At 34.0% G+C, this 26758-nt stretch overlaps 1 protein-coding gene across 1 annotated transcript in view; it reads left to right on the top strand.

The window, feature by feature from the left end:
- LOC129005643 (TWiK family of potassium channels protein 7-like) overlaps positions 1 to 25439 on the top strand; it is a 41195-nt gene extending 15756 nt beyond the window's left edge. Inside the window, exons 2-4 of the mRNA XM_054434603.1 lie at positions 18629 to 19334; positions 20980 to 22041; positions 22406 to 25439. Coding sequence (XP_054290578.1) covers positions 18698 to 19334; positions 20980 to 21866 — 1524 coding nt within the window. The 5' untranslated portion in view covers positions 18629 to 18697 and the 3' untranslated portion in view covers positions 21867 to 22041; positions 22406 to 25439. The remainder of the gene's footprint in view (positions 1 to 18628; positions 19335 to 20979; positions 22042 to 22405) is intronic.
- Positions 25440 to 26758: the final 1319 nt, after the last annotated feature.

The raw sequence follows: 26758 nt of genomic DNA, 5'->3' as shown, positions 1-26758 counted from the left end.
GTTAATCTTGATTTAAAATCAATATTATTCATACGGACTTCTTTACGTTGTTGATGAGGAATTGTTTGGTATAGGCCTATCATTTTTAACTTAACTAATGTTCTAAAATACTTATATATAATTAACTGTTTGCTATTTTTCTTGTCTGACTTTAATCTTAACATTGCTATTTCAAATTATAAGTTTATTTATGTTCACGCATTTTGTGCAAGTCACAATAAAACATTGGCCAGGTGATTCAAAAACAGCTGAGGTAGGCTCCACATGGAATTTACTTACGAAAGTTTTTATACAGTTTGACAGATGAGAGGCAGTCGTTGTGCAGACCCTTGGGGCGCTACTCAGACACTATCAAAATGGACTTAGGAATCCAGTTAAAAGTTTTGAGGGGAATATTTGCTCCCGGGACATATTTTCCGCTCCACACATATTCAATGTAATAGGGTCCAAGTTATATAACTCTGATGCTTCCCATAAAGCTCTTAATTTCCTCCCCTGTACTGTACTGTATGTATCTAACAAGGTTTTACATGATTCATAACCAGTCTATTGAATATTGCTGCAGTAAAGCAGCAGTCTAATAAATTATTTAATAATCATTTTATTTTCTAAAGAAATATTATATACTAATATTATTGTTTATCAAAATGATTTTTTCTGAAACTTTTTATACAGAAAGTAAATAAAAATACGTCTAATAATTCACACTATTCACACTGTTTTAATAATATAGTAAATACACATGAAATATGGTAAGTGGTGATCGATTTCGATTGGACACTCCAATCATCATTAGACCGAAATAGGTGACCATTTTACCGGTATTGAATTAAAAATAACAATAATGCTGTTTATTTGATCTTTTTTACTTTGATTAATATAACCATTTAAATATTTTACCAAATTTTCGGTACTGTATTACTTTTTCATTATGTTTATTATTTTACTCGCAGTTATTTATACGTTCGTTTTATAACTATGAACAATACATGTGTATTGATAAGTAATTATTTACAACAAAAGAAAATGATTAACTAATAACTACATATAAAACGTTCGTTTTACATATACCGTATTTATTACTATATACATATATATATAACGTATATTAAAATATTTATTAATGGTTAAATACTCATCGCAGCTTTTACCACCTACACAATTGACTGTTTAGGCAGTAAAAGATACAAAATATGCAATAGTTACTATTAAACTATCAACTCGGGCCTACCATTTTCAAGAATCAGGAAACTATGAATGGTTTTACGTTAATGTATATTGTAGGCTATATACGTTTCATCCATTTTTTGAAAAATCATACAAAAACTTGCAGAATTCCTTCCAGCATGATAGGGACATAATGCTTTCCTTATGGTGGGTGCGATCAATAACAACGTTTCTACCTTTGTATTTTTGTACCTTACTGTGGGTCGAAAAAAGAGTATACTATTTTTGTATAGTATATCATATAATAGAGACAGAAGATGGCAACAAAATAAATTTCTTAGATATGGCAATTGAAAAAAGAACACTAAGATATACTACAGCGTTTACAGGAAACCCACCACCTCAAAACAAACGATTCATGCAACGTCTTATCACCCCATCTCACACAAACTTGCTGCATACAATAGCCTAGTAAACAGAATGCGTTATTTTCCTCTTTTAACCACAGATTAGAATAGAGAACTAAATATTATCCAACAGATTGCTTTCTCCGATGGTTATAAGCACAGTATGATCGACAAACTGGTTTCAAAATTCAATAATAACACACAAAACAAAGACCTAATTGTTACTGAAAAATCCGAAAAGAAATTCATTTGCATTGAATACACCCAAATAGCCCAGGATGGACTCCACAAACTGCTGAAAAAACACGGACTCCATCTGAACTTTAGAACAACAAATAAAACCAAACAGGCACTATCCCGTAATACAAGTGATAAGAATGAATTAGAAAAGAATCCGGGGTATATAAAATAAATTGTATAGAATGCCCTAATTTTTATATTGGCAGAACTTTTACTCAGCGCTTCAAGGAACACTACCTCGACCCCAAAACTAATAAACAAAAATCAACGTTTTTCCAACACTTAATGGATACTAATCATTCTGTAGGTAAAACAGAAAACAGCTTACAAATTTTACACATTTGCAACAAAGTGAATAAGCTAGATTCTCTGGAACAGTTTGAAATATACAATAGCTACAATAACGAAGAAACAAACGAAAATATTTTAAATGAAAAGTTAAATTTCAATTCCCATAGCTCTGGGTAAAAGCAAGTCAACCTTTGTAACCCTGACAACAGAGGAGCCGAGACTTCTTATTAGTTTTCCTGCCAGTTCTGCCTCTGTCAGTGCCGTGATCGGGTTGCAATAAGTGTTGTAGGCCTACATGTAAATGTTTTTGTTTGTACGTGTCAAAATGTGTACATTTTTATGTTTTAATGTAAAATTCTACAACTTGACGATTCCAATTAGGATATTATAATTTCTGTATACCATTTATATTTGTACGTTTTTGTATACCATCTGACCAGAAATTATAATTCATGATGTAGCCCCTGAACTGTTTAACTAGACAAATATAAGATACATATCTTTACGTCGACTCGTCGACAGTTCAAATGTTGTGGTAAGTAAAACTCACAACATATTTCGCTTATTCAGGTATCGTCAGGTAATTTAATACTGATCAAAAATCAAATCTCAATATGAATTTAAATCAAATTTATCCCTAAAAAGCTTTAAAATCAAAGTTTAAAAAGTTAGAACCTTAGTCAATGAAAGGTTCAGGTTGACATAGCCTAATGAAAGACAACCTCTCTTTGGCAAATCAGCTCTTCTGGAATGGCAATGCTTTCTTAACCGGAAACGAATTAAATTTTAACCGAGTTAGATACTTTTTACTTTGTCACTTAGATGTGTGTTCTCTCTCTTTGCATTTTAAATAAACCGGCATTGCTCCATCGATAGTATGCTGGACATTGAAATGTTACTCAACAGACTGAGTTTTAATTGTCAATCATGTTTAGCATAAATCGTGTTGATGATCTAGGTGCACCATAGGTCAAGATAAGTATAACTACGTAATAGAATGTTTCATACGTTGCAGTTTGTGTAAGGATTGACATTTTACTTTTTGTATACATTGTTTAGAAGCTCCAAATAAAATATTGGATATTGGGTTTTAATAGTCCAGTTAAGCTGTACGAAATTGTATTAAAAAGTCAAACATCTATTAAGTAAAGGTATTGACTGAATAAGGCTTACTTCATTTCAATTTTGGCTTAGTGTTATGGTTATACAAACTTTATTTCCACTCGAGGCCTAATGGTTACTCCTAAGTGGATGTACTATTTTGTTTCTTGTAATTTTAACCTTTTACCCAGTATTCAGTACTTAACTCAGATTGATAATAGTTGTTCATTTAGAAGCACAAAATCTGCATACATAAATTTAATAACCCTCGTATGTTGATTTAGTGTTTAAAACTCCAACATGGCCAGTTGGCTTGGTTGTCCACAGAGTAACGCATCAGATATCACTTCCGGCAAATGTTAACTTCCGGTCACCAATTACAGTCGGTACAGCACTAATATCCGAGGTATCACCATTACCATTACCTCCACCATCACACGTTATTACCATTACCATCTCCACACATCAAACCGTGGTTACTACTCAACTGAAATATCACGATTCACAATGTTGAAATCATCTTTGTTTGAGTGTGATGGTGATGGTGATTTTACGTGGTCTGATGGCAAGTTGAAAAAAGTAAAGATTTTACAGTGTTTCGGAGTCAGGTATCCTAAACATTCAGAACTTATAGATTCAAAAACGTCATTACATTTTTTATGATTGAAAATGACTGCAATATTCTTTAAGATAACGTTGAAGATACCATTGTCATGTTCAACAGAAAATATCCAACTACAAACGTTGGTAGTGATAATTTACTGATCAAAAATGCTGATCGTGAGTACATTTAATATATTGAAAGTAAAATGTATATTAATGGCTATGTAAAAGTCGTGAAATAACATGTAAGATTGGATAATATTTATGATCCAATTTCACAACAAAGTAACCAACTTGTGTATCTTTTTCATTTACCTACTACAAGTTTTGTAAAGACTGTTTGAAAATATGATTTTCTTCCAAACTGTGTGACAAAGTAAAACGTGTGCGGCAAAGTAAGTAACTGCAGCAATTAGCAGCTTTCTGTACTATAATCAGTGCTAGGAAGTCCACTTTGTAGGGTGACTATATGGAAATTATATTTTTATCGGCTATATATGGCTGAAAATTCAATGTTTGATATGTTTCTTTTTACATTGTAAATACAGCAACATAATAAACGTAGCAGCAGAAGATGCGTAGCTAATAAAGTTGTACACCAATCGTGTTAAAGGTTTTTGTTTATGCGTGGTTGTTATTTAGTTCAATAAAAAACCGCCGTTGCAATGTGGATAGTTTGTTTACTTATTGATGTGTTAATATCCCTCAGAACAAATGAATTTAAATTGTAAGATATAGATTGCTCCATCCAGAAAACAGCCAAGTTCTGGGGTAAAACTGTTTTTGTATTTACAATTTTTTTAACTGAGATACTTGAACATATAAATTTGAAACATATTATTTAAGGATATTGCTGTCCTTCGTTGATAGTGGGTCTTTTAAAGGGGAAGTGCTGCCTAACTGTGTTAATGGAACGCTTTAACAAACAGTTTGTAGACAAAGACTATACGGGCTCACGTGAATTGTGCTTTCTTCTCTTTGTATTGTAACATTTGTAAAATTTTTAGATCAAAAGCCAAATCTATTTTGTAACGTTATCATTTAAATATTTTTGCTGATTAAATTTAGGATATTATTATCAATAGTAGTCCTTAATTAAAGAATGATATCTTAGAACACATAATTTGTTATTTAAAATCGTATCCTGAATTAAGATTTTTTTAAAAATTAGAATGTATTTATTGGTTGTTTTAGTGAAAACAAAAAAATAACTCAGTTAATAAATTAGGTTTTTTTTTAAATGGTTAATTATTGCTAATTGTTAAACTATATACAAATTGCTAAAAATAAACATGCTTGATAGGGTAAAAAGTATTTCTGTATTTTAGTTCAATTAACTTGATCTAGGAATCTAGTTGAATTTATATGGGTCATTGTCATCAACTCCTTCCTACTTGGCATTTTTTCAGCTTCTCATCAAATATATTTTCAAAATAAAGTATAATATTTTTTTTGATTTTTCAATATACAGGATGTTCACAAAAGATTAGTACAATTTCATACCTAATCCATATTGCTATTTTTAACGTACGATGCCCTACCTGTGTTAGTTGTTTCTGCCACACACCACAATTTAGTTAACACACAAGTTTTGGAAGTTTCGCTCATCTGAGTAGACCTGAAATTTAAATTGCTGACTAGCAGATAAAATATACAAGATTGGCAAATAAACTAACTTCCTTCTTTTCCTGACATCGCCTCTTATGATTAGAGTTTACATAGTCTACCTGAAAAAAACATCTCAGTTGATGGATTAAGGATTAAAATAAAAAAAATAATTTCTCTAAAATTAAAACAAAATACAAAAACCCTTGTTTTAAACATGAATTTATATGGAAATTACATGATTGGAAATCCTGGAAAAAGGCATCCATAATTTTCTCTCATGGTTTATAACTGAGATGTTTATGTCAAGTAGAGTGTAGAAGATGTCCCTGATTCACCCAATAAGGAGTAATCACAAAGAGTGATGTTGAAAAAAAAAACTAGGAAGCTAGTATGTAACCTCGTCCATTAAAAATCAGCTTATCAAAATTTTATATTTTAGGCCACAATTCCTATAAACTTGGAAAGAAATATGAGTAAAACTTTGGCATGTAGCCGATACAACAAACAAAGGTAGAACATCGTGTGTTGAAAAGTAACAGTATGGCTAATGTATGATATTGTACTAATCATTTGTGGACACCCTGTACATTCGAATTCATTTAATAGATACTTAGACCTGTATTGTTCAATATGATCGTTCGTTTTTAAGGTTTAATGTAGAGTAAAATTTATAAGTACAGTACAAGTATAGTATAAGTATATGTACTTATTTGAAAAGTATATTAACAAAATAAAGATTATCCAATGATTAACTAACAACTTATATTTACTTAACTTAACTTTATATTAACTTATATTTACCCGCTATCTGTGTTACTTGTTAAAAATCAACAACCTGATCCAATAGTTCCAAATAACCAAGTATACCTGATGTTTTAAAATTTCAGAAAATATGTATACTTTAAAAATAATATCCAATTGCAAGAGTTGAATTGGACCACTTTACTTACTTTTAAGTTACAACTAATAAACTCCAAATATCTATTTGATACTGAGTTTTCTCTACAAGCAAGGGACTGGGTAACTTTTTGGTTTTAAAAGACTTCAATTTATTTCAATACCTGCTCTCCAGTCGCTTGACTTATAACTAGTTATTTGACTCTGGAGGAATTCGTATCAAAAGTAGAATCTATAAAATTTGATTTTTAAATATGCCTTGAACTTAGTTTGATTAGGAATGTATAGCACATAAAGAAATGGTCACGTGTTTACCTATTTATTTATTCTCAACTGCAAACACCATTTTACAAACAATAAATTAATACAATTCAATACATTAGCAAGCAAACAATAGCAAAAGTAATTCTAAGGGAGCATATTCGAGCAAAACAAACAGTGATGAAATAACAATTTGCAAAGCCGAGCAAAGCTCGGGAACTTGAGCAATAAAATATAAAATCAACAAGAGAAGAAGAAAAAAATACAACAAGTGATAGGTAACAAGAATAAACTATTTGAAAAAAAACAACAAAGGTGCGGCAGTGTAAATAACAAAGTAAACGAACAGTGATCATTACAAAAACCAACCAAAACAACAACAGATAACTCTTAAGTGGCAATAACAAAAGTATAATTTTAACAAGATAACAGGAACTTGGAAGATAACAGGAACTATTCAGATATTGAAAACAGGGAATAAAATATTACAAAATAACAGGAACTTAGATGTTGAAAAACAGAGAATAAAACCTATGCATGACTAAAGACAATATGAATACAATTGACGGAAACAAATTAATGGATTAACAAATTTGTGTTCTAAAAAGCTAAAAAAGATTTCTTGTAAGAAGTAGTACACGTTGAAATTAATTTAAACTGTGGCAAATTTTAAATAAATAAAACACTACTATGAATATAACTACAGGTTTGGACACAGCGAAATTTTCTGATTGGTCATTTGAAGCAGCATCGTCATACGTGTACGTGTGTTTTAATTTAATTTAAAATACATATTCCTTCAACCACCTAAAATTTTAACGAAAGATAGCTGAATCCAGTAAAAAATATTTACAGCTTTTTTAAAGCTAAGTTCAGTTTTTACTCCTATTATCCGGTTAGAAGGACAATAGGGCTTTGTGGTCGCATAATAAAGTCGGGGCAAACTTTGGCCTTCATAATATTATCATGATGCAAGATTACAGATTAGCACATCAAACTCATTTCATTGTTGATTCCTAGCCGATAAGTCTAAGGCCTTGGTAGATGTAATTTACTTTTAGCGTGTTCATCCTTATTTATACCAAACTAACCAAGCTAACTAACTTTTACCTGACCAACGTTTCACATAAGATCATCGGTAGATACCTGACATCGGATAGAGGTCTAGGTCGGATTGAGTCCCACTCAACACGGTCATCTATGTGCTTAAACGCTTATTTTTTCCACCCCCTTCTGTTGATGAAAGGAAGAAAATATTCGTATTACAAATTGCAGCACGCAAATATTATAATTCACTATTATTAAAGAGGGTGACAAATGAATGAATGCAGTCACAAAAGCGGGGTTGAATTCTTGGTGGCATCCATAAACATGTTTATAACTTTGCCCTACAGATCGCATCATTGGGCACGTAAAACCAATAACCTCGGTTGCATATTTGTGCACGTGAGGTCGTGTTATTGAGAAAGCCAAACTGAAACTATGACGTTTGCAATCGGACCTGTAATGAGACAAAAATGTCTAAGACCCTTTATCAGTGGTAGCCATATTGGATTTTAGTCCTATAAGAACAATGTTAACTTTGTAACAGAATTTATAAAAAAATCTGTTGTGATAAAATAATGATTGAGGATTTAAAATTAAGGTTTAGTGGTCCTCTAGGGAATGAGGATTTTAGTTTTGTAATGTTTCCTCCACTTTATAAGTTAATGATTATTAGTTAAGCCTTTAATTAAATACTTTAATAAGAAAATACAAAAACAAATATTTGAAATATCATTACCTCATTCCCTAGTACCCTATGTTATTAACCTAATTGTAACTTTTTAAAACTGTATCGTTACAAATAACACCGGCATGCAGCTTCAAATGATGCTATGTTCTGTCAAATTTAACATTGCTTTTATGGGACTAAAATCCAATATGGCTACCAATGATGAAGACTCTTAAGTTATTTTGGAAGATTAAAAACACGTGTAAAACATTTTTGATTACATTCCTCAACTAACTTTAGTCATTATGAATAACTATTATCTATAGGCGCCACAGGTCCTATTCCACCTGTCAATGTTAGTTTACAGTTTTACAGCTGGGTGGAAAATAATTGACACGGAACATGAGTTTCATTGGTAGGTTAAAAACCTAAATAAAAACAAAAAATAAATCTTTCAAGGATTACAAACCGGAACAAACTATGATACGGGCCAACCTCAGTGACTTATCTTATAGCAGTCAATTCATAGTATGAAGGAACCTCCTAATTTAATCGACAGTGAATTATTCCATAAAACAACTATATATACAGAGAAGCATATACTTTCCAATACTTTATTATTTAACCATCAAAAGAATTCTTAACACAGGCCAACATATAATATTGATCATCCCTCTAGATTATTTTCATGCTGCTTCAACCTCTTTCAGGTGAATTCGCGGAATAATTCTTCTTGCGCAGCTTTTCAGGACGTATTAAAAGTAAAACCTCTTGACGAATGAATCAAGAGAAGTTTCAAAGGCTTATAATTGTTAATGAGGCTTCACTTACGCTTTATCACTCACCGCTCTTAAATCTTGTTGGGAAACTTCAAGTTCAACTTTTCTACTTCCAAACTTTAATGGTTTGTGGTAAGCCTTGTATTTAAAGGAACCAGTAACAGCTATATAGCTAATGTATTAATACGACGAGATTTGATCGAACCATTATACAATAAAAGTTTGGAATTACTATACTTAACTCATTACACTGCAATACATGGGTACACGGTGGATTACATGGTTTAACTCATTACACTGCAATACATGGGTACACGGTGGATTACATGGTTTAACTCATTACACTGCAATACATGGGTACACGGTGGATTACATGGTTTAACTCATTACACTGCAATACATGGGTACACGGTGGATTACATGGTTTAACTCATTACACTGCAATACATGGGTACACGGTGGATTACATGGTTTAACTCATTACACTGCAATACATGGGTACACGGTGGATTACATGGTTTAACTCATTACACTGCAATACATGGGTACACGGTGGATTACATGGTTTAACTCATTACACTGCAATACATGGGTACACGGTGGATTACATGGTGATTCTTTTAGTTGTGTACTATACTTAACTCATTACACTGCAATGCATGGGTACACGGTGGATTACATGGTGATTCTTTTAGTTGTGTACTATACTTAACTCATTACACTGCAATACATGGGTACACGGTGGATTACATGGTGATTCTTTTAGTTGTGTACTATACTTAACTCATTACACTGCAATACATGGGTACACGGTGGATTACATGGTGATTCTTTTAGTTGTGTACTATACTTAACTCATTACACTGCAATACATGGGTACACGGTGGATTACATGGTGATTCTTTTAGTTGTGTGGTTTTTGAGTTGGTAACATTGCAGCACAACAATCGAATTTAAATAAAATCGTTGATTTATGTTTATTATCTTATGTAATTTCAATAGTTGTCCATATTAGGCTAACCATTTCGAACAGACTTAAAAAAGAGGATCGTTTGCGAATTTTGGAGATTTATTTTGAAAACCATAGTTCAGTTCGGGCAACTTACCGTGCACTTCGTCTGATTTCCGGACCACATAATCGTTCATCAGGTATTCGAGCTCTGGTAAATCGGTGCCGCACTATCTACACATTAGGTTAACAATAAGCATCTTTAGAGTCGCCGCACAGTAAGGCCCGAAGATGATGTTAAAAACAAACATAATTAAAATTAAAATACATAAATTAAACATACATAACGTTATGGAGATATTTACCTGGACATTTCATAAAGTGATTCTCATCGTAATTATCTATATATCTATATTCTATATACTTATTTAATACGCAATCAGGTTTTTTGTGACAATTACTCCTCCGAAACTACTGAACCGATTGACATGTTTTTGGTGTCATTGGAAAGCGCGTATCTTGAAGTTGTGCAGGAACCTTTCTTTTTAGGGAAATAATTAGAGAATGAGGCCCTGGTGCCCTTTAAAGTTTCGTATTTCTCCATAAGATTAACATGGGAAACAAAAATTAGGTTCTTATTTATATTTTTGCTATCTAGTTCACAAAACAGTTGATAAGTGATCTTATATGAGTATTCCCCACTTTTTAAACATAATTTCATTGCCGTTGCCCTTCATTTTATGTTTATAGATAAATAACTCTTCCCATACTTTAGTTTTATTTGTTTGGTTACATCTTTTCAAAATGCTTAATTATTATTCAAATTCAATTTTGTGACCGAATGTCTTCCCGTTTGCTAGCTCCAGTAGCTCTACACGTGTTCCTTACATAAATGAAATCAAACAGGATTTATAAAATATATGGTTCCAACAAGACAATGGACGTGACACACAGCATGCAGCAGAGGTAATGTTAACTGGCCTCCACGATAGTTACATATCACGCCGACAGACTACTATGTGTGGGGACATGTAACAAGACAATGGACGTGACACACAGCATGCAGCAGAGGTAATGTTAACTGGCCTCCACGATTGTTACATATCACGCCGACAGACTACTATGTGTGGGGACATGTAACAAGACAATGGACGTGACACACAGCATGCAGCAGAGGTAATGTTAACTGGCCTCCACGATTGTTACATATCACGCCGACAGACTACTATGTGTGGGGACATGTAACAAGACAATGGACGTGACACACAGCATGCAGCAGAGGTAATGTTAACTGGCCTCCACGATTGTTACATATCACGCCGACAAAGTCTCAAGTCCACGCTGACAAGCCCCACTCTTTAAATGACTTGGAAGTCAACATTCGTCGAATTATTGACGGAATAAACCCCTAGATGTTGGAAATTATGTTTGAAAATTGGACCGCTAGATTGGGCTTTCTACGGGAACACAATGGAGCCCATGTGACAGAAATCATTTTACTCGTAACACTAATGTCATAACACTTTTGTTAAAATAAATGTATTTTTATGCCAATACAATTAATTTTTCATTGTTTTATTTCGTTTTAAAAATTGCACCACTAAAAATCACCCTTTAGATCGATTACCGGACAAAAAAATATACAACAAATCTATAAAAATATATAACTACCTATATACTGTACAATAGATTGAGCATGAGTGTTTTTATAGGCATGGGTAACATGTAATTATATCCCCACTAATCACGTTTTGACCGTAAGTTTAGTAAAATCAATTTATGAACATGATTTATTTATTAACATTTTATGAAGTTTATGTTTTTTAATGTGCTACTCAAACACTGTAATGTTCAGGATGTACCGATCAATATTTATATTAATACTATCATAAATCAGGTGAATAAAAAGAAATCAAGTAAATATTAATAAGAAAATCCATGTAGGTTTATTCAAATTTCATCGATACTAAGTTTCTTTAAACTCAGGTTTTAGTCGAAATCTAATAATATTGACTTTAATGCGTAACATAACAGTATACAATGAAAAATATTAATTTGAATGCAGAACTGAAATATGATATACAGTGTGGTAGAAAAGTCCCGGAACGGTTAAATATTTTAAAAAAATAATGCAGATAGAGCTAAAATACTTGGTACAAAGTTACAGGGCATAAAACTCTATTTAAACACATATTCAGTGATTCAATAACTCTTCAGGGGGACGTCCCACAAGGAGTCAGAAGAAAATCTTAAATGGAAGCATAGGTCAATATGCACATCAAATTAAAGGTCTTTTTAGTAGAATACAATGCCGCAAACCGCACTTCAAAAGGTTGATCCTGCGCAAAATGACAGTTGTTCAAAGATTCATTTAATTTACATTGCTATTATACGCTTTCTCCTCAGGGGACACAGCCCTAGGAATCGGAAGAAAATTGTTAGCGTAAGAATAGGTCGATATGCACATCAAATTAAAGGTCTTCACTTTTAGATTACGATGCCATAAATTCAAGCTCAAAAGAATGCCTGAGTAAAAAATGGCAGTCGTTCAAAGATTCAAAATGGCAAATTCAAGAAATCTTTGAACACCTGCCATTTTGCGCAGCATATTGACCTATGCTTCCATTTAAGATTTTCTTCCAACTCCTTGTGGGCCGTCCCCCTGAAGAATTATTTGATCATTGAATATGTGTTAAAATAGAGTTTTATGCCCTGTAACTTTGTACCAAGTATTGTAGCTCTATCTGCATTATTTTTTAAAATATTTAACCGTTCCGGGACTTTTCTACCACACTATGTTTCTCTTTGCCACAATTATTATATGAACTAGAGGGTTTCCTCCAAAACGTAACAGTTAAGTACAGTTACAGTTTGCAGTGATCTGCTCATGCCCGATTATAATATCTGTTTTGGTCCAGAATGGAGATTAAAACTATGCATGGTTGTAGAACAGTATAATTTATATAAAACTAAAAGCAACGATATTTGATTACAATTACGTCTGTAACCATCTGTCCGTTAATAAGCAACACAATTCGCTGTATTTGGTTATGATTTGATAAATAAGTGGTACATGGCAGGCACAATCAATGGCTTTGTTGAATATAAGCCTTGAATATATCCCAATAACGTTTCCCAGCTAGGATGTCCGTATGTACATGTCGATGAGGGGTAAGAGAGGAAGGGGTGCAGAGGAGAGCGAGAGAGAGAGAGACATGCATTGTCTCTGAACCAGAGAAGGTTCATCAATTGATTGTACATTCATGCCATGAACAATAATTGTTGAACGGCACAATGACTGGATTGAACTCGTAAACCGGGAGAATGTTTCAGAAACATTGAAACGGGGGTTTTCATGAAAGAGGGTTAATAAAAACGTGTCATGAAGATTCATGTCCTCTACACTATACAGCTTTCTGTTTTATCTTTAGTTTCGTTTAACTATCTCAGTTTAGAACATTTTTCGACTATTTAAATATATATATATATATATATGTATAACCACTGTATAATAAATTCTGTATTCCCTGAAAGAGAATCCACCCGAAAGATTTACACATTACTTATAACATGTATTAGTATGAGAATATTTTGGAAATCCACTGATGTAGAGGGATTCATATACTCACATATACCGTATCTATCGAGTTAAATAATGTTTTGGGGACATTACAGTGCCCCTGAAAGTAACATTGTTAGTTAATTTAATACTATACATATACAGGGTGAATAAAAAGTCAAGACCCCCCCCTTTAATATTTTTCCCATTAAATATACAGAGATATCCTTTTGGTGGTTGTGCAATCTTAGCAGGAAGTTTCATTTTATGATTTTGAAATTTTTAAGTGTCCCCCCAAAAGGGGGGATTTAGGGGGTAACTCAAATATTTTAAATGTAAACCCCCTTCAAGTGACACCTCATTTTGATGTATTTATAAAAACTTAAAGAATGGTGAAAACTAGAGGTCGCTATATCTTTTCTATCCAAAATGGTAGACCGTCAAATGTTGTAGAAAATCAATGGTAAAATTGGTTCGTAATAGTAATATTGGCTACCATTTTGGATAGAAAAGAGATAGCGACCTCTAGTTTTCACCATTCTTTAAGTTTTTGTAAACACTTCAAAACAAAGTATCAAAATTGGGGGTTTACATTTAAAATTTTGGAGTGTCCCCCCAAAAGGGGGGATTTTGGGGCAACTAAAATGTTTTCGATGTAAACCCCCATCAAGTGACACCTCATTTTGAAGAGGTTACAAAAACTTAAAGAATGGTGAAAACCAGAGTTCGCTATCTCTTCTCTATCCAAAATGGTAGCCAATATTACCATTACGAACCAATTTTACCATTGATTTTTTACAACATTTGACGGGCTACCATTTTGGATAGAGAACAGATAGCGACCTCTAGTTTTCACCATTCTTTAAGTTTTTATAAATACATCAAAATGAGGTGTCACTTGAAGGGGGTTTACATTTAAAATATTTGAGTTACCCCCCAAATCCCCCCTTTTGGGGGGACACTCAAAAATTTCAAAATCATCAAATGAAACTTCCTGCTAAGCTTGCACGACCACCAAAAGGATATCTCTGTATATTTACTTGGAAAAATATTAGAGGGGGGGGGGGTCTTGACTTTTTATTCACCCTGTAGAACTGTCAATACTTACCGAATGTAGCCGTTAAAGGCCTATTTTCTTTGGACTTACGAGTAAGAATAATCCTTTTCAATCGTTACATGTACAGATATTTTAGAAAAAAAACCATTTGCGTATTATTAACATAACATGTTGTGTTTATAACGATTTATATTTTCCATAAGTTATGAAGTGCAATAGAAAGTCAATGGAAAAACATCACAATATGAACTGATGGTATTTTCGTATGTGACCTTAAATGTTTCTGTTTAAATTAACATGTAAATTAATTAGGATTGATCAAACATTGGCTAAAACTAAGCTAAATGTACCAGTTGAGTATGGAATTTAGGATACTATTGATACATTTAATCTAAGAAAGTATTAATTTCATAATGTGATACTCATTGTAAGTCATACTTTAAGAATAACTCAATCTTGATGTAATAATAGTACAATCTTCTACTGGAAATTTTAAAATTACTACAGTGTATGTGTTGTTTGTTTTATTCTTTTTAACACACTACAGTACTGTATATCAAAACGTTAAACTCGAAAAGAGTATTTTGAAACACATTTTATAACCGATAAAAATATGTGAACGATATCATTAATGTAGTGTGCCTTAGAAACATACATTTTTTTATTTGGCCTACATAATATCTAGAGCATGGGTTCATAAATTCAATCTCTAGCTAGTTTTGAGAATGCGAAAAGAAAGATTAACTGTACATTGTACTAACTAGAGACAAACCACTTTTAAATCAATTATAAAAAAATTGTATGAATAGATTTCTTAAAATTCTTCTTTTTGATCTGGTGGTAAGCCTTTGAAGCTTTGCCTCTCATGTGTTAACACAATCCAATTTTCCAGGAAGAGCAACAAGGCAGATTATTGATGCTCCGTAGTTCGAGACGAAGATATGTGTATCTATTACTGTTTGTAAAGCCAATTATCATCTTGAGACCAACTTTGAAACATAACCAAACTTTATATCACAACGATGAATGGAACATGTAATTTAAACTATTTTTGTATGAGGTGCAATAGAATACAACAAATGCACACGTTTGTTGTGGTTAGTTACAGCAACAAGGCAACTTTTCAAATTAAATCTGGCTCGAATTACACGTGTGGGCATCCAATTACGAACATGTTGACAACTTTACCTTTAAACAACCACTATGCATTAAAAAACCATTATAGTGTATCTCTAAATAACCATTTGACCAAAACAACCATTGATTATGTAAAAACCCATTATAGAATAAAACAAAGTAAATAATGTACCTTATATACAGTTTTACAGTGGTATGTCTTTTTATTGTATTGTAACATATTTCTGGATTTCTGAGTAACCTTTCTAAATTTGCCATAAGGTGTAACATTTATTGTTCTGTACTCTTAGACAACAATTAATTAATTACCAACTAGGCAAGTGGCGTGGTGATTTCACGAGATGATAAAACAAGATCGTCTGCCAAAAAATACTATATACACAATAATTTTACAACACAAAACCACAACGCGCTTGATTTACTGGTTAGTTTTAAGAAATAAATACACAATTCATTTATTAAAACTAACCACATATATGTGTATATTTTCCAGTGGTAAGTATTTTATGGCTAAGGGTCCTATTTCTAGACATTGTAATCAGTTGATTAAAATTATTACAAAAGATTTAGGCCTAACATTAATTGTTATGCACACTTTGGCAACAATGAATATCCGATTAGGCATGTGTGTTGCATAGAAAATATGAAACGCGGGCGTACACCAAAAAACTCTTCAGAATTCTTTTGGAAAAATAAATGTTAACATCCTTTATTTACATGTTGGTTGAAAATGTGTGTTTTAGCAACTAAGTAATTTAAGATTGCCTGATATCAGTTATTCCAACAGCTTATTTGAATTATAAACGTAATGTGATGCAACAAATGTGGAAATGAATAAAAAACAAATTAAATGTACAAAATAAATTCGGACCACAAAATAAATTAAAAATAGATAATATGAAAACAAATTTTGTAAAAGAAAATATTTTCATAAAAACAGTAGAACAAAAATATAGCGCTACCGGCTAGATTAGATCCGGGAAATTCGGGTTTGATGATCAGTAAGCTAACCGTAGGATTAGGATTGATAAAGTCTTCAACCGCTGCGTGAAAATCAAGCTTATAACTGGATATAGAGAAATATTTTATTCTGTAACCTCCACGTTAAAAGTGGTACACGTATGTCACATTAGGGCAACAAAGTAGTTAAGTGTAGAAAAAAGATTGATTTCTATTTAAACTTTATCATAAGTGTAATTTTCGAAATTACAAAGTTTATCTTCGTTAGAAATATCCATTCACCTTTAGTGAACACAAAAATCTAAATAAATAAAAGCAAGAAACCCAAAACACTAAAATTATCAGTTAACCCTGTGGTTAACCAGAGTAAGTTGATTTAAATATATTTTTCAGTTTCTGTGTAACTGGGTCAGGTGTATGACAGTATACAGTAAACATTATCTACTAAAAACCTTTATTTGAGAGTATATTAAAGCATGGTTGTTCTATATCTTGTATATGTATTTCTAATGTATTGCTTATACAGGGTGAGTTTTAATTGTACCCCACCCAACTTTTTTCTACATTTTATCAAATTATCAAATATCAATCCCAGACCACTTCCAAACATTGTTGGGTACTAAGTACTTCATTTTGACAAGGTGGTCATTTCCGGCCGCCATCTAGGATCCGCCATATTGGATGCAAAATTTTTTTTCAAATGTAAAGGTGGGGTTGTGACCCATTATTTCGAACTACATTTTTACCCTGATTACAATGCCGCAAACCGTTTTTAAAAATCTTGATTCATTCTAAAGTTACGAGGGCTTTTTAAAACTTTATTTTTAGCCCATTTTAACATTGTTCATTTACAAACTAAGACCATAATCCCAAAATAGTGCTAGATAATGATAAGTATACACTACCAGTAATTGTCCACCTATTTTCACTTGGTTATGACTGATGTATTTTTTTCGGCCGCCATCTTGGATCCGCCATTTTGAAATGTGATAAATTATTTTAAATATGAAGGTAGTGTTGTGACCCATCATTTTGAACTACTTTTTTTAAGCTAAACTCAATGCCGCAATCCATTTTTTGTTATCCAGTTTTATTTATGAAATATTGAAACTTTTTTGTTAAAAATGTCAATATTTCAAAATCAAAAAATGAAAATGAAAAACGGATTATGGAATTAAGTTCAGCTTAAAAAAGTAGTTCGAAATGATGGGTCACAACACCCCCTTCATATTTAAAATAATTTATCACATTTCAAAATGGCGGATCCAAGATGGCGGCCGAAAAAAATACATCAGTCATAACCAAGTGAAAATAGGTGGACAATTACTGGTAGTGTATACTTATCATTATCTAGCACTATTTTGGGATTATGGTCTTAGTTTGTAAATGAACAATGTTAAAATGGGCTAAAAATAAAGTTTTAAAAAGCCCTCGTAACTTTAGAATGAATCAAGATTTTTAAAAACGGTTTGCGGCATTGTAATCAGGGTAAAAATGTAGTTCGAAATAATGGGTCACAACCCCACCTTTACATTTGAAAAAAAAAAAATTTTGCATCCAATATGGTGGATCCAAGATGGCGGCCGGAAATGACCACCTTGTCAAAATGAAGTACTTACTACCCAGCATTGTTTGGAAGTGGTCTGGGATTGATATTTGAAAAAATGTAGAAACAAGTTGGGGGGGGGGGGGCAATTAAAACTCACCCTGTATATTTTTTGTACGTATCGTATTTTACAAGTTCTTAAGTCGTCTTCATTGCCAACCAGGTGATCCGCCTGCAACAGATGGTTATTGTGGTCATTGTTGTAATATTGCTAAGTGCTATCAATCATAGTTTTTTCATCTTGTTGTGTAAATGGATTTCACGAACTCAAAGACTTGATGTTATGTTTCAGGTCATGAGGACTCCATTGAGGGACGACGGCTGATACCCTGCCAACACACGACTCGACGCTGAGGAGAGGATGGACAAAACAGGAACAACTTACCGCTACAACCCGTCCTTCCACAGCCATCTCCAGCACACCATGCAGAAGAACAACAACAAGTCATCCCTGAGCAGACCCCTGGGTTTCCACGAGGACGACAGCCAAACCTGTTTCTGTTTTGAGAGCGACGACGACAGTGCTGACAAAATCAGGTTCAAAAACACAAAGCGCAAACTCGCCAGAGGCTGCATGAGCAACCTCATGATATGCGCGATCTTAATCGGTTACACGTTCATCGGAGCGGTCATCTTCTTGATCGTAGAAGGAGACTCGGGGTTCTACTCCATCTCGTCGAGGTCGAAGATACACTCAGTGACCGGTCAAAACAGAAGACCAGCATCGAACGCGACATGGCTGGCTAGGATTAGCGAAGAGTCGAGAGCAAAAACTGTAGAAAATATATGGGACATCACGGTGAGCTTGAACATCCTATATCGCGAGAACTGGACGCGACTGGCAGCTCAGGAGATCACGAGGTTCCAGGAACAGTTGGTGCAGAAGCTGACGGAGGAGATGGCTTCCAGGAGCTACTCTCACGATCCGAGGCAGCAGAAGGTCGACTGGAACCTAGCCAAGGCTTTTCTTTACTCGCTGACGGTACTCACCACTATCGGTACGTAGACCCATCACAGTAGACCTAGTCAAGTCATGAAAATCTTCATGGATCCATATATAAATACAACTATTTCAACATAGTACATAAATCGAGCGTAATATGGCCCACAGAGTACAGAAAAGTGTCTATTACCCTCCACTTTCTCTAACCAATTATTATCCATCACACAATAGCCAAACCAAATTTGCTGTGCCATCAACCACAAAACCTCTAACCACCACTTCTTGCCTATGTGAGATTAGAGCCGCTTCCCCTGCCAACTTGTTTTCCCTCTATGTCTAGTCGTACATGTGTTTTGCAACAAAAAACATATCATATAATGATGACTTTCACATAAAGTAATGCTTACTCTTATATATAATGATAACTTTTTTTTTATATAATGTTGTGTAAAAGGAAAACACATGTGCAATGGGACATTATCAAGATTACCATGATACCACTAAGAAAAAAATAAAATCGATTTTCTTTTGTTGTACAAATTCTCCCTGCCAAAAATATCTCCCCAGAAAGAACTACATGTTATAATACATCATTTTAGAATTTCTCAAGTAAACATAAAAAGTACCTAAATATAGTTAGTGGTCCTTAAAACATGTTTGTAAAAGTCGAGTGTAGATTTTTCCCGATTCCAAAATCCAGAGAGCCTTACTATACCCTTTAACATGATAAAATTTATATTTTACCGTCTCATTGAGTTGAAAATACTACATGATACAGTATTTACATTTTGTATCTACTGAGTTAATTGTTTTTATTTTAAAAGTGTTGTTTAACACTTGTGATATAGTCCATTTCAATCCTAACATTGTATGAACATTTGTGGAAGTTTTTCGGTTATCAACCAATCTCGTATGATCTTCAGTTGCGAGGAAGCAAATCAAAGTTGCCTCCTAGTTGCAAACTTCACCTCCTGTAGCAATCTGATTCATCACAAAGTATGCGGATGTTTGCCTTCACTTCTACCTCCGATCAACAGATTGGTGAAATATCAAAGCTAATGCCAACGGAAATACACTTCAAACTATGTTACCTTACTTAAAAAATGGTGATGGATTTCAGGGTGGTTAAAATAGAAAATGTCTATTGATGTTTTAAGTTGAGGTTGTATGAATGGTTTATGTTTTCTCTATCAGTAATTGATTTTAGCGTTTTGTTGTACTAACTAAAATTATTTTTTCGATTAAAAATTGTTTTGTTAATTTGTAGCATAGCTATTCAGAGTTTCGTCTTCTATGAAATTCTTAAAGCATTTTAAATTATTAGGTTGAATTATATCAGATAAGGCACATAAACTAATAATAGACTGTTTTAAGTCATGAATGTATACCATTTCTCAACTATTGTTTAGTTAAATTTTACTAGGTTCGGAATTGTTTTCCTCATTGCTTCAGGAAACGCGCTAGAGGGGACGCGGCATTATCACTTAGATAAAGTCCATCGGTGATTGGAAGGATTTGACCCATGACCTCGGGGATCTAAGTCTCGCTATCGACCACTAGACTAGTCCACGTCTTGCTATTATACATTTATGTTAAGTATGTTTAGTGGGTTTGTAAATGTTTTTTATTTCTTTACAAAGTCGAGAACAATATTATTGTGTACCTACACTTATCATAACATAGTATATCTTTTTCTGCAGGATACGGCAACATCACGCCACGGACGACCCTAGGAAAGGCAGTGACTATGGGCTACGCCGCACTGGGGATCCCCCTGATGCTCATTTACCTCTCCAGCATGGGCAGCCTTCTGTCTAACTGTGCAAGGCATATCTTCACACGGTCACTGTGTTGCTGTCTATGCTCCAACTGCGGCTACTGCTGCTACGACGAGAAGCGCATGCAGGAGAAAGAGCGGAGGATGAGGAAGAAGCGAGAGCAGAAGGAGTACGAGCAACAGCTGCAGACCATCAGGCATCACCAGGAGCCCTTCTATGTGCGATCACCGTCCTCGACATTCACTACCTCCACCAGCAACAACATGCACTCGCCGGTCCGGGTGGAGAGCGACGGCATCAAGCTGGACTCGGAATGTCTTAGCGCAGATACCTCCGTTCTGGAGACAAAGCCGGGCGCCAGCTGTCTCGCACCTCTCACATTATGCTTCCTCATCATGATCACCTACATCTGTGGAGGTGCCGTCATCCTGTGCCGCCTTGAGAGCTCCTGGAGTTTTTTGGACAGTATATTCTTTTGTTTCATGACTCTCAGCACGATCGGTTTCGGTGATTCGATACCATCCGCGAGCGTTCTATCGACCAAGATCGGTTCTGGCAGGACGGGCGGCAGCCTCATCATCTGGTTTTGCTCACTCTACATCCTAGCCGGCATGGCACTGACGGCCATGTGTTTTAATGTAGTACATGACGAGATAGTTCACAAACTAAAACATCACTACACCGGATCATCGCTAGCAGGGAGGATGACCGAAGAGAACTCGGTGTCTACCAAGCTCGGTAGCTCGAGCAACTTCCTGGACGGCGAGACGACGGTCAACACGACTATTGACTACCCACCCACGTCTTGACCCCCACCCCCGGATACAGAGTACCCGCTGTTCGGACTGGGACTGCCGGTGCCGTTCGTCGACCCGCCGGCCCCGGCAATGCCGGCCACGGACCTAACTATGCCTCTCCCTCTTCCGCAGCCTGACCTGACAACTGTGGCGGAGGAGGACGAGCAGCACACCGTCATGTGACTCAGTAAGTATCTTTCATACAACTCTAACTTAACATATTCGTAATTGTTTATGATGTAATAAAATGTAACAACACGATAGCACTTATGGGCATCAAATCTGTTGATCTGTTTATTTCTTGCAATCAATGGAGCTAGAGAAGCCCAAGTCACAGTTTATATCTTCTGGTACCCTGCTACATTGACAAGAAAAAGGAGGAATGACTAATTTTTCAATCTTGTCTTGTGGATCATTCGTTTATTTTACATTTGTACCAAACTGGTTGCACTTTAGATCCTGTGCTTAGGGTGCGTCAATCTGAGCAATAGCAACGACAGTAAACTATCCACACGTAAATAGCACCATATGATTTTAATACTTTGTTTCAGACGGAGTTGAAGAAGTGATGGTGTATGGGATGGTAAGGTCTACAATAGGCTCCACGTTCGCTTTACATACACCCTATGACACTTTGTCATTTTTAATTAAGAACATTATTTGCTAAAATCATAAAAAAAAAATTTTCTTTCGAAATGTAAAGAAATTGCACAAAATAAGTTTGTAATTGTAAAAACCATAATGCCTCATACAAAAACAATATAGAATGTCCAAACCTATTTGGATTGTTATACCGTATCCTGTATTTAGTTTTAATTTAATAATTGTTAGATGGTGATGTTATGAAAACTACTATTTTACAAGATAATTAAAAACACGTTTGAATGACAAAGGTGTATAACTGAAACGACTTATATTTTAGTCAAGGCTGGATTTGGTCTGGTTTTGCCCTTGTATAATAATATGCAGACCGAATGCAACACTCAACACACACACACACAAACATCGATGAATATATATCTACATAAACTAAGGATGGCAAGTAAGAAGGATGAGGGAAAGGCTCCAAACAACTCTGAGAGTCCCGCCCCTATACGCTAGTGGTATAAAATTAATCCAATGGCAATCGATTTTTAAGATGACTGAAAAAAAAAACAAAAAACGAGGGTGGTGAAGTAAGAGTTCATGTACGCATGCGCATTCCACTCGCCACCTAATTGACACGATATATCCTGTGTAACACAAAATAGGCTGATGGCCACTGTACTGAGACAAAACTCTAGAATGCTCATGTAGAATCTAGAATAAAATAACAATTTTGATCATAAAATTTTAAAGACATTTTCTTTGCCACTTTAAAATCCAGACCTACTTATTAAGTCCGGCCCTATTTATGCATACAATGATATGGTTGTGATCATTAATGTGTAATTGAATGTTTTCAATGTTCGTTGTTATATTTTTGGATTGAAGAAGGGGTTAACGTTAAATAAGAGAAAATGTAAAATCCATTCAGAAACGTTACTATAATACATATTACTTTTGCATCATTTTCATTATTAGAGAAATATCAATAGCAAATCAATAGCAAGAGGCTTTTAGATTGCTTTCTTTCAAGAATTATTTACTTATCGGTTATATTTTTATGACTCAAAATAATCTGTAAACAGATTCTGTACATAAATGTTTGGAATATTTTAAGGGTTCTAAGAGGAGTTGGGGGAGGTAAAGCATTTTCAGAGTCTGGGGCTCAGTTGGGCGTCAGTGAAACCAAGACGTATCATGGTCCAATGTCATGGGTTCACGCCCCGTTGACATTACATAAAATATATCAGTTAGATTTATTCTTGTGCTATTCTCACTCATCCCCTGCTTTGATGAATAACACGTGTTAAAGTGCATCTGATATCCGTAAATACATAAACAACCAAACCTTGTTCTCTGTAGTAATTTTGTGAATCGTGTGGAAAACCGAAGAGAATAGGCACATTTTCCATTGTATTTCCATTCCAACTCCCAAAGACCATTACAAAAATTGATAGGTAATGATTATTACAATCTTATACTACTAAATAAATATGCAGTTATACAATTCAATAAATGGATATTTAACTTAAAATAAAAGGTATGATAAATTTATATGCACATAATTAATAAATTGTATCATATTGCATTTATCATATTTATTAAATAAAACCAATTAACAAAATTACTATGTTGTTGGTATGAAGCTAAACAATGTCAATACGTTTGCATAGAGATGACTTGTTTGTTGTGACTTTATCTTAACACAGAGTATCTACCGAACAATTGCTTTACAAGTCATGTAAACAATCAAACCAGTAACGCAAAGGTTTTACCTGAATTTCGATTATTACTTTATACCTTCTTAGTTTCTACTTATAAAACTCGCTGTTAACAACTTTTGTGTTTAGTTCTTGAAAAGTATTGCCATACACAATTTCTTAGTGAAGTAGAAGAAACTATAGAACATAAAATCACTATTTAAGAAACCAAAGTGATGCGCGCAGAACCATTTTAAATTAAGTGTAATAGTATGGTATCGATATATTGTCAGTTCATGAAATTTATGTTATCCTGCTCATGTTGAGATTTGACTAAAGATCTGAGCGACTACTTACAACAACGTCACTTTGGCACTTCCTACTGACTTGTGTCAAGAGCAAGTTACGCTTCGTCAAGACTTTTGCTTCAAAGCTCAGGCTCGTTGCACACACACCGATTTTGGACGTCCGATCTTTTACCGGCTGTCCGAATTCCAATAGTGAACCACAGGCAGGAAGGGACCTTGCACGCACGCCGACCGCTGATCGAACGGCGCCGGTAAAATGCTGATGAGCTGCCGGCCACTGCCACTGCATACCGCCGGTGCCGGGGATGTGCCGGCGACGTGCCGGCGACGCAGTGGCGTACGTAACTAAATTCAAGCTTGCCAACCGTCCAAAATCGGTGTGTGTGCAAATAGCCATAATGGCTAAAATCTCTTAATTTTAATTCAGAGATTATTAAAAAGTGTTCGGTCATTAGTAATACTACATGAATAATAATAAATTATTACTTTGTACCATTTATTATAAAAGTCACGTGGCTAACCTTCTTAATAACAATTGACGTTACAATAATGTAATCACATATGAACGATAAAACCCGGTAAAAATGTGTGATATATATTAGGTTTGTAAAAACTTTGCACACTGCTGGTGTGAATATTTATTTACATTTATTTACAAAGGTAGCATGGAATCTTCGGTTAAATAAATGTATTCAGCTGAGTAAAGAGGGAAAACAAGGTTACACATATGTTCATGTGAATTCAACAGTACATTTACAATATACAGGGTGTGTGTGAACTGTGGAGCCAACCCAAAGTTGCAATCAACATGAAGACTGTGGAATTAAGGGTGGACGTTTTTAAGACTATAGTTATAATAGATCTATTAGTTTAAAGCTATTGTAAGTGTCTTGATAATAATTACTGTGCTTCTATGTATACATAGTATAAAAGTTGATTATTGTTGTATGGAATTATTGTACAACATGAAAGATTTTGTTCAATTTTATGAATATCGCATTATTAAATTTTGACTAAATTATTGTCTTATTTCATTTCCTGTTGGATAAAAGTGTCGATAGTAATAATTTTCTAAAATTCTATTATAAGTTCAGTGTACAGTTGCAAATTTAACTTTTGAACAATAATGTACGGAAAGTAAATAAACGGAACGTCTTATAACACTTAAAACATATAGTTACGCTTATACTGTTACTCAAAAGATGGTAAATATACATATACCCCCACCGCAGCAAACCTGCAGTTGTCACGGTTTTGGCTGATAAATTTATTAGATTTAATCGAAGGCTCAGAGCTCTAGAAACGCTCAGGAAATCCTGCAGACGCTCAGTAGGAGCTATTTCATCCCCACCTTCGGTACAATGGATTTTATAGATGCCCGAAGCGTCGAATTTGTTACAATCTTCCAATTTAGGATGTAGTATTTTACTCATAATAACTACTTGCTGTAATTAACAAAACAATACATATGTTAAATTAAATTAAATGGCTAACATTGGTGTGGTGCGTAATAACTTACATTGCATATTTTTTTGTGACAATAATTAGATTATATAAATAAATAATAAATAGTATGTATGTGTTATGGTAGTTCATGCTAATTTTAACTAAATATAGATTTATTCTGAATGCCATACATTTGCTATTAATGGAAAATGCACCTGACTTAACGTATACTTACAGAATTATAATGACTACAATAGACATTTTTTACATAGTGATAGATTACAAAATATTTAAAAACACAAAAAAAATTGAGAATTGACCACAAAAGACATTTTTCACACCTATAATAATAATACATGCAATATAGTTTAACAAGACAAAAAACACATTGAGAATTGACTACAATAGTCATTTTTAACACAGCTATAGTAATAATACATGCAATTGTTTGAACAAGACAAAGGAAAACATTGAGAAAGTGCCTGACATCAACTAATTGCATGTCTCCAGTGATCTAGAATTTCCACAAGATCACCATGAAGAGCACTATAGTCCTGTTCGGAACCAATAACACTATATATCTTAATACCATCCACAAATAGAAGGCAAATGGTTGAAATAAAGTTCACAAGAGGTTCAGGTTAGATTTACATTTATACTCGTTAGTAAAATCGCAAATCGGCAGTACAAAAGCATATCTCATCAGGTTCTGTATTCATTGTCTTTAGTATTGTAAAAATATATTATTAGCTGGTAAAACCCATGAAGCGTCCAATAACTTAAGGTCAATCTACCAGTACAAAGGTGAAAGGAAAAAAATACTAATACATATGTTTTTGAAGGTTTATCAAGCCTGAAGGGTTTA

The sequence above is a fragment of the Macrosteles quadrilineatus genome, unplaced genomic scaffold (assembly GCF_028750875.1).
Source record: "Macrosteles quadrilineatus isolate MER2022 unplaced genomic scaffold, UCM_ALF_1.0 Scaffold_28__1_contigs__length_1566739, whole genome shotgun sequence".
In the NCBI taxonomy this organism is placed as follows: Eukaryota; Metazoa; Arthropoda; class Insecta; order Hemiptera; family Cicadellidae; genus Macrosteles; species Macrosteles quadrilineatus.
The sequence above is the reverse complement of the archived record's forward strand: the minus strand, read 5'-3'. Positions and strand labels throughout refer to the sequence as shown.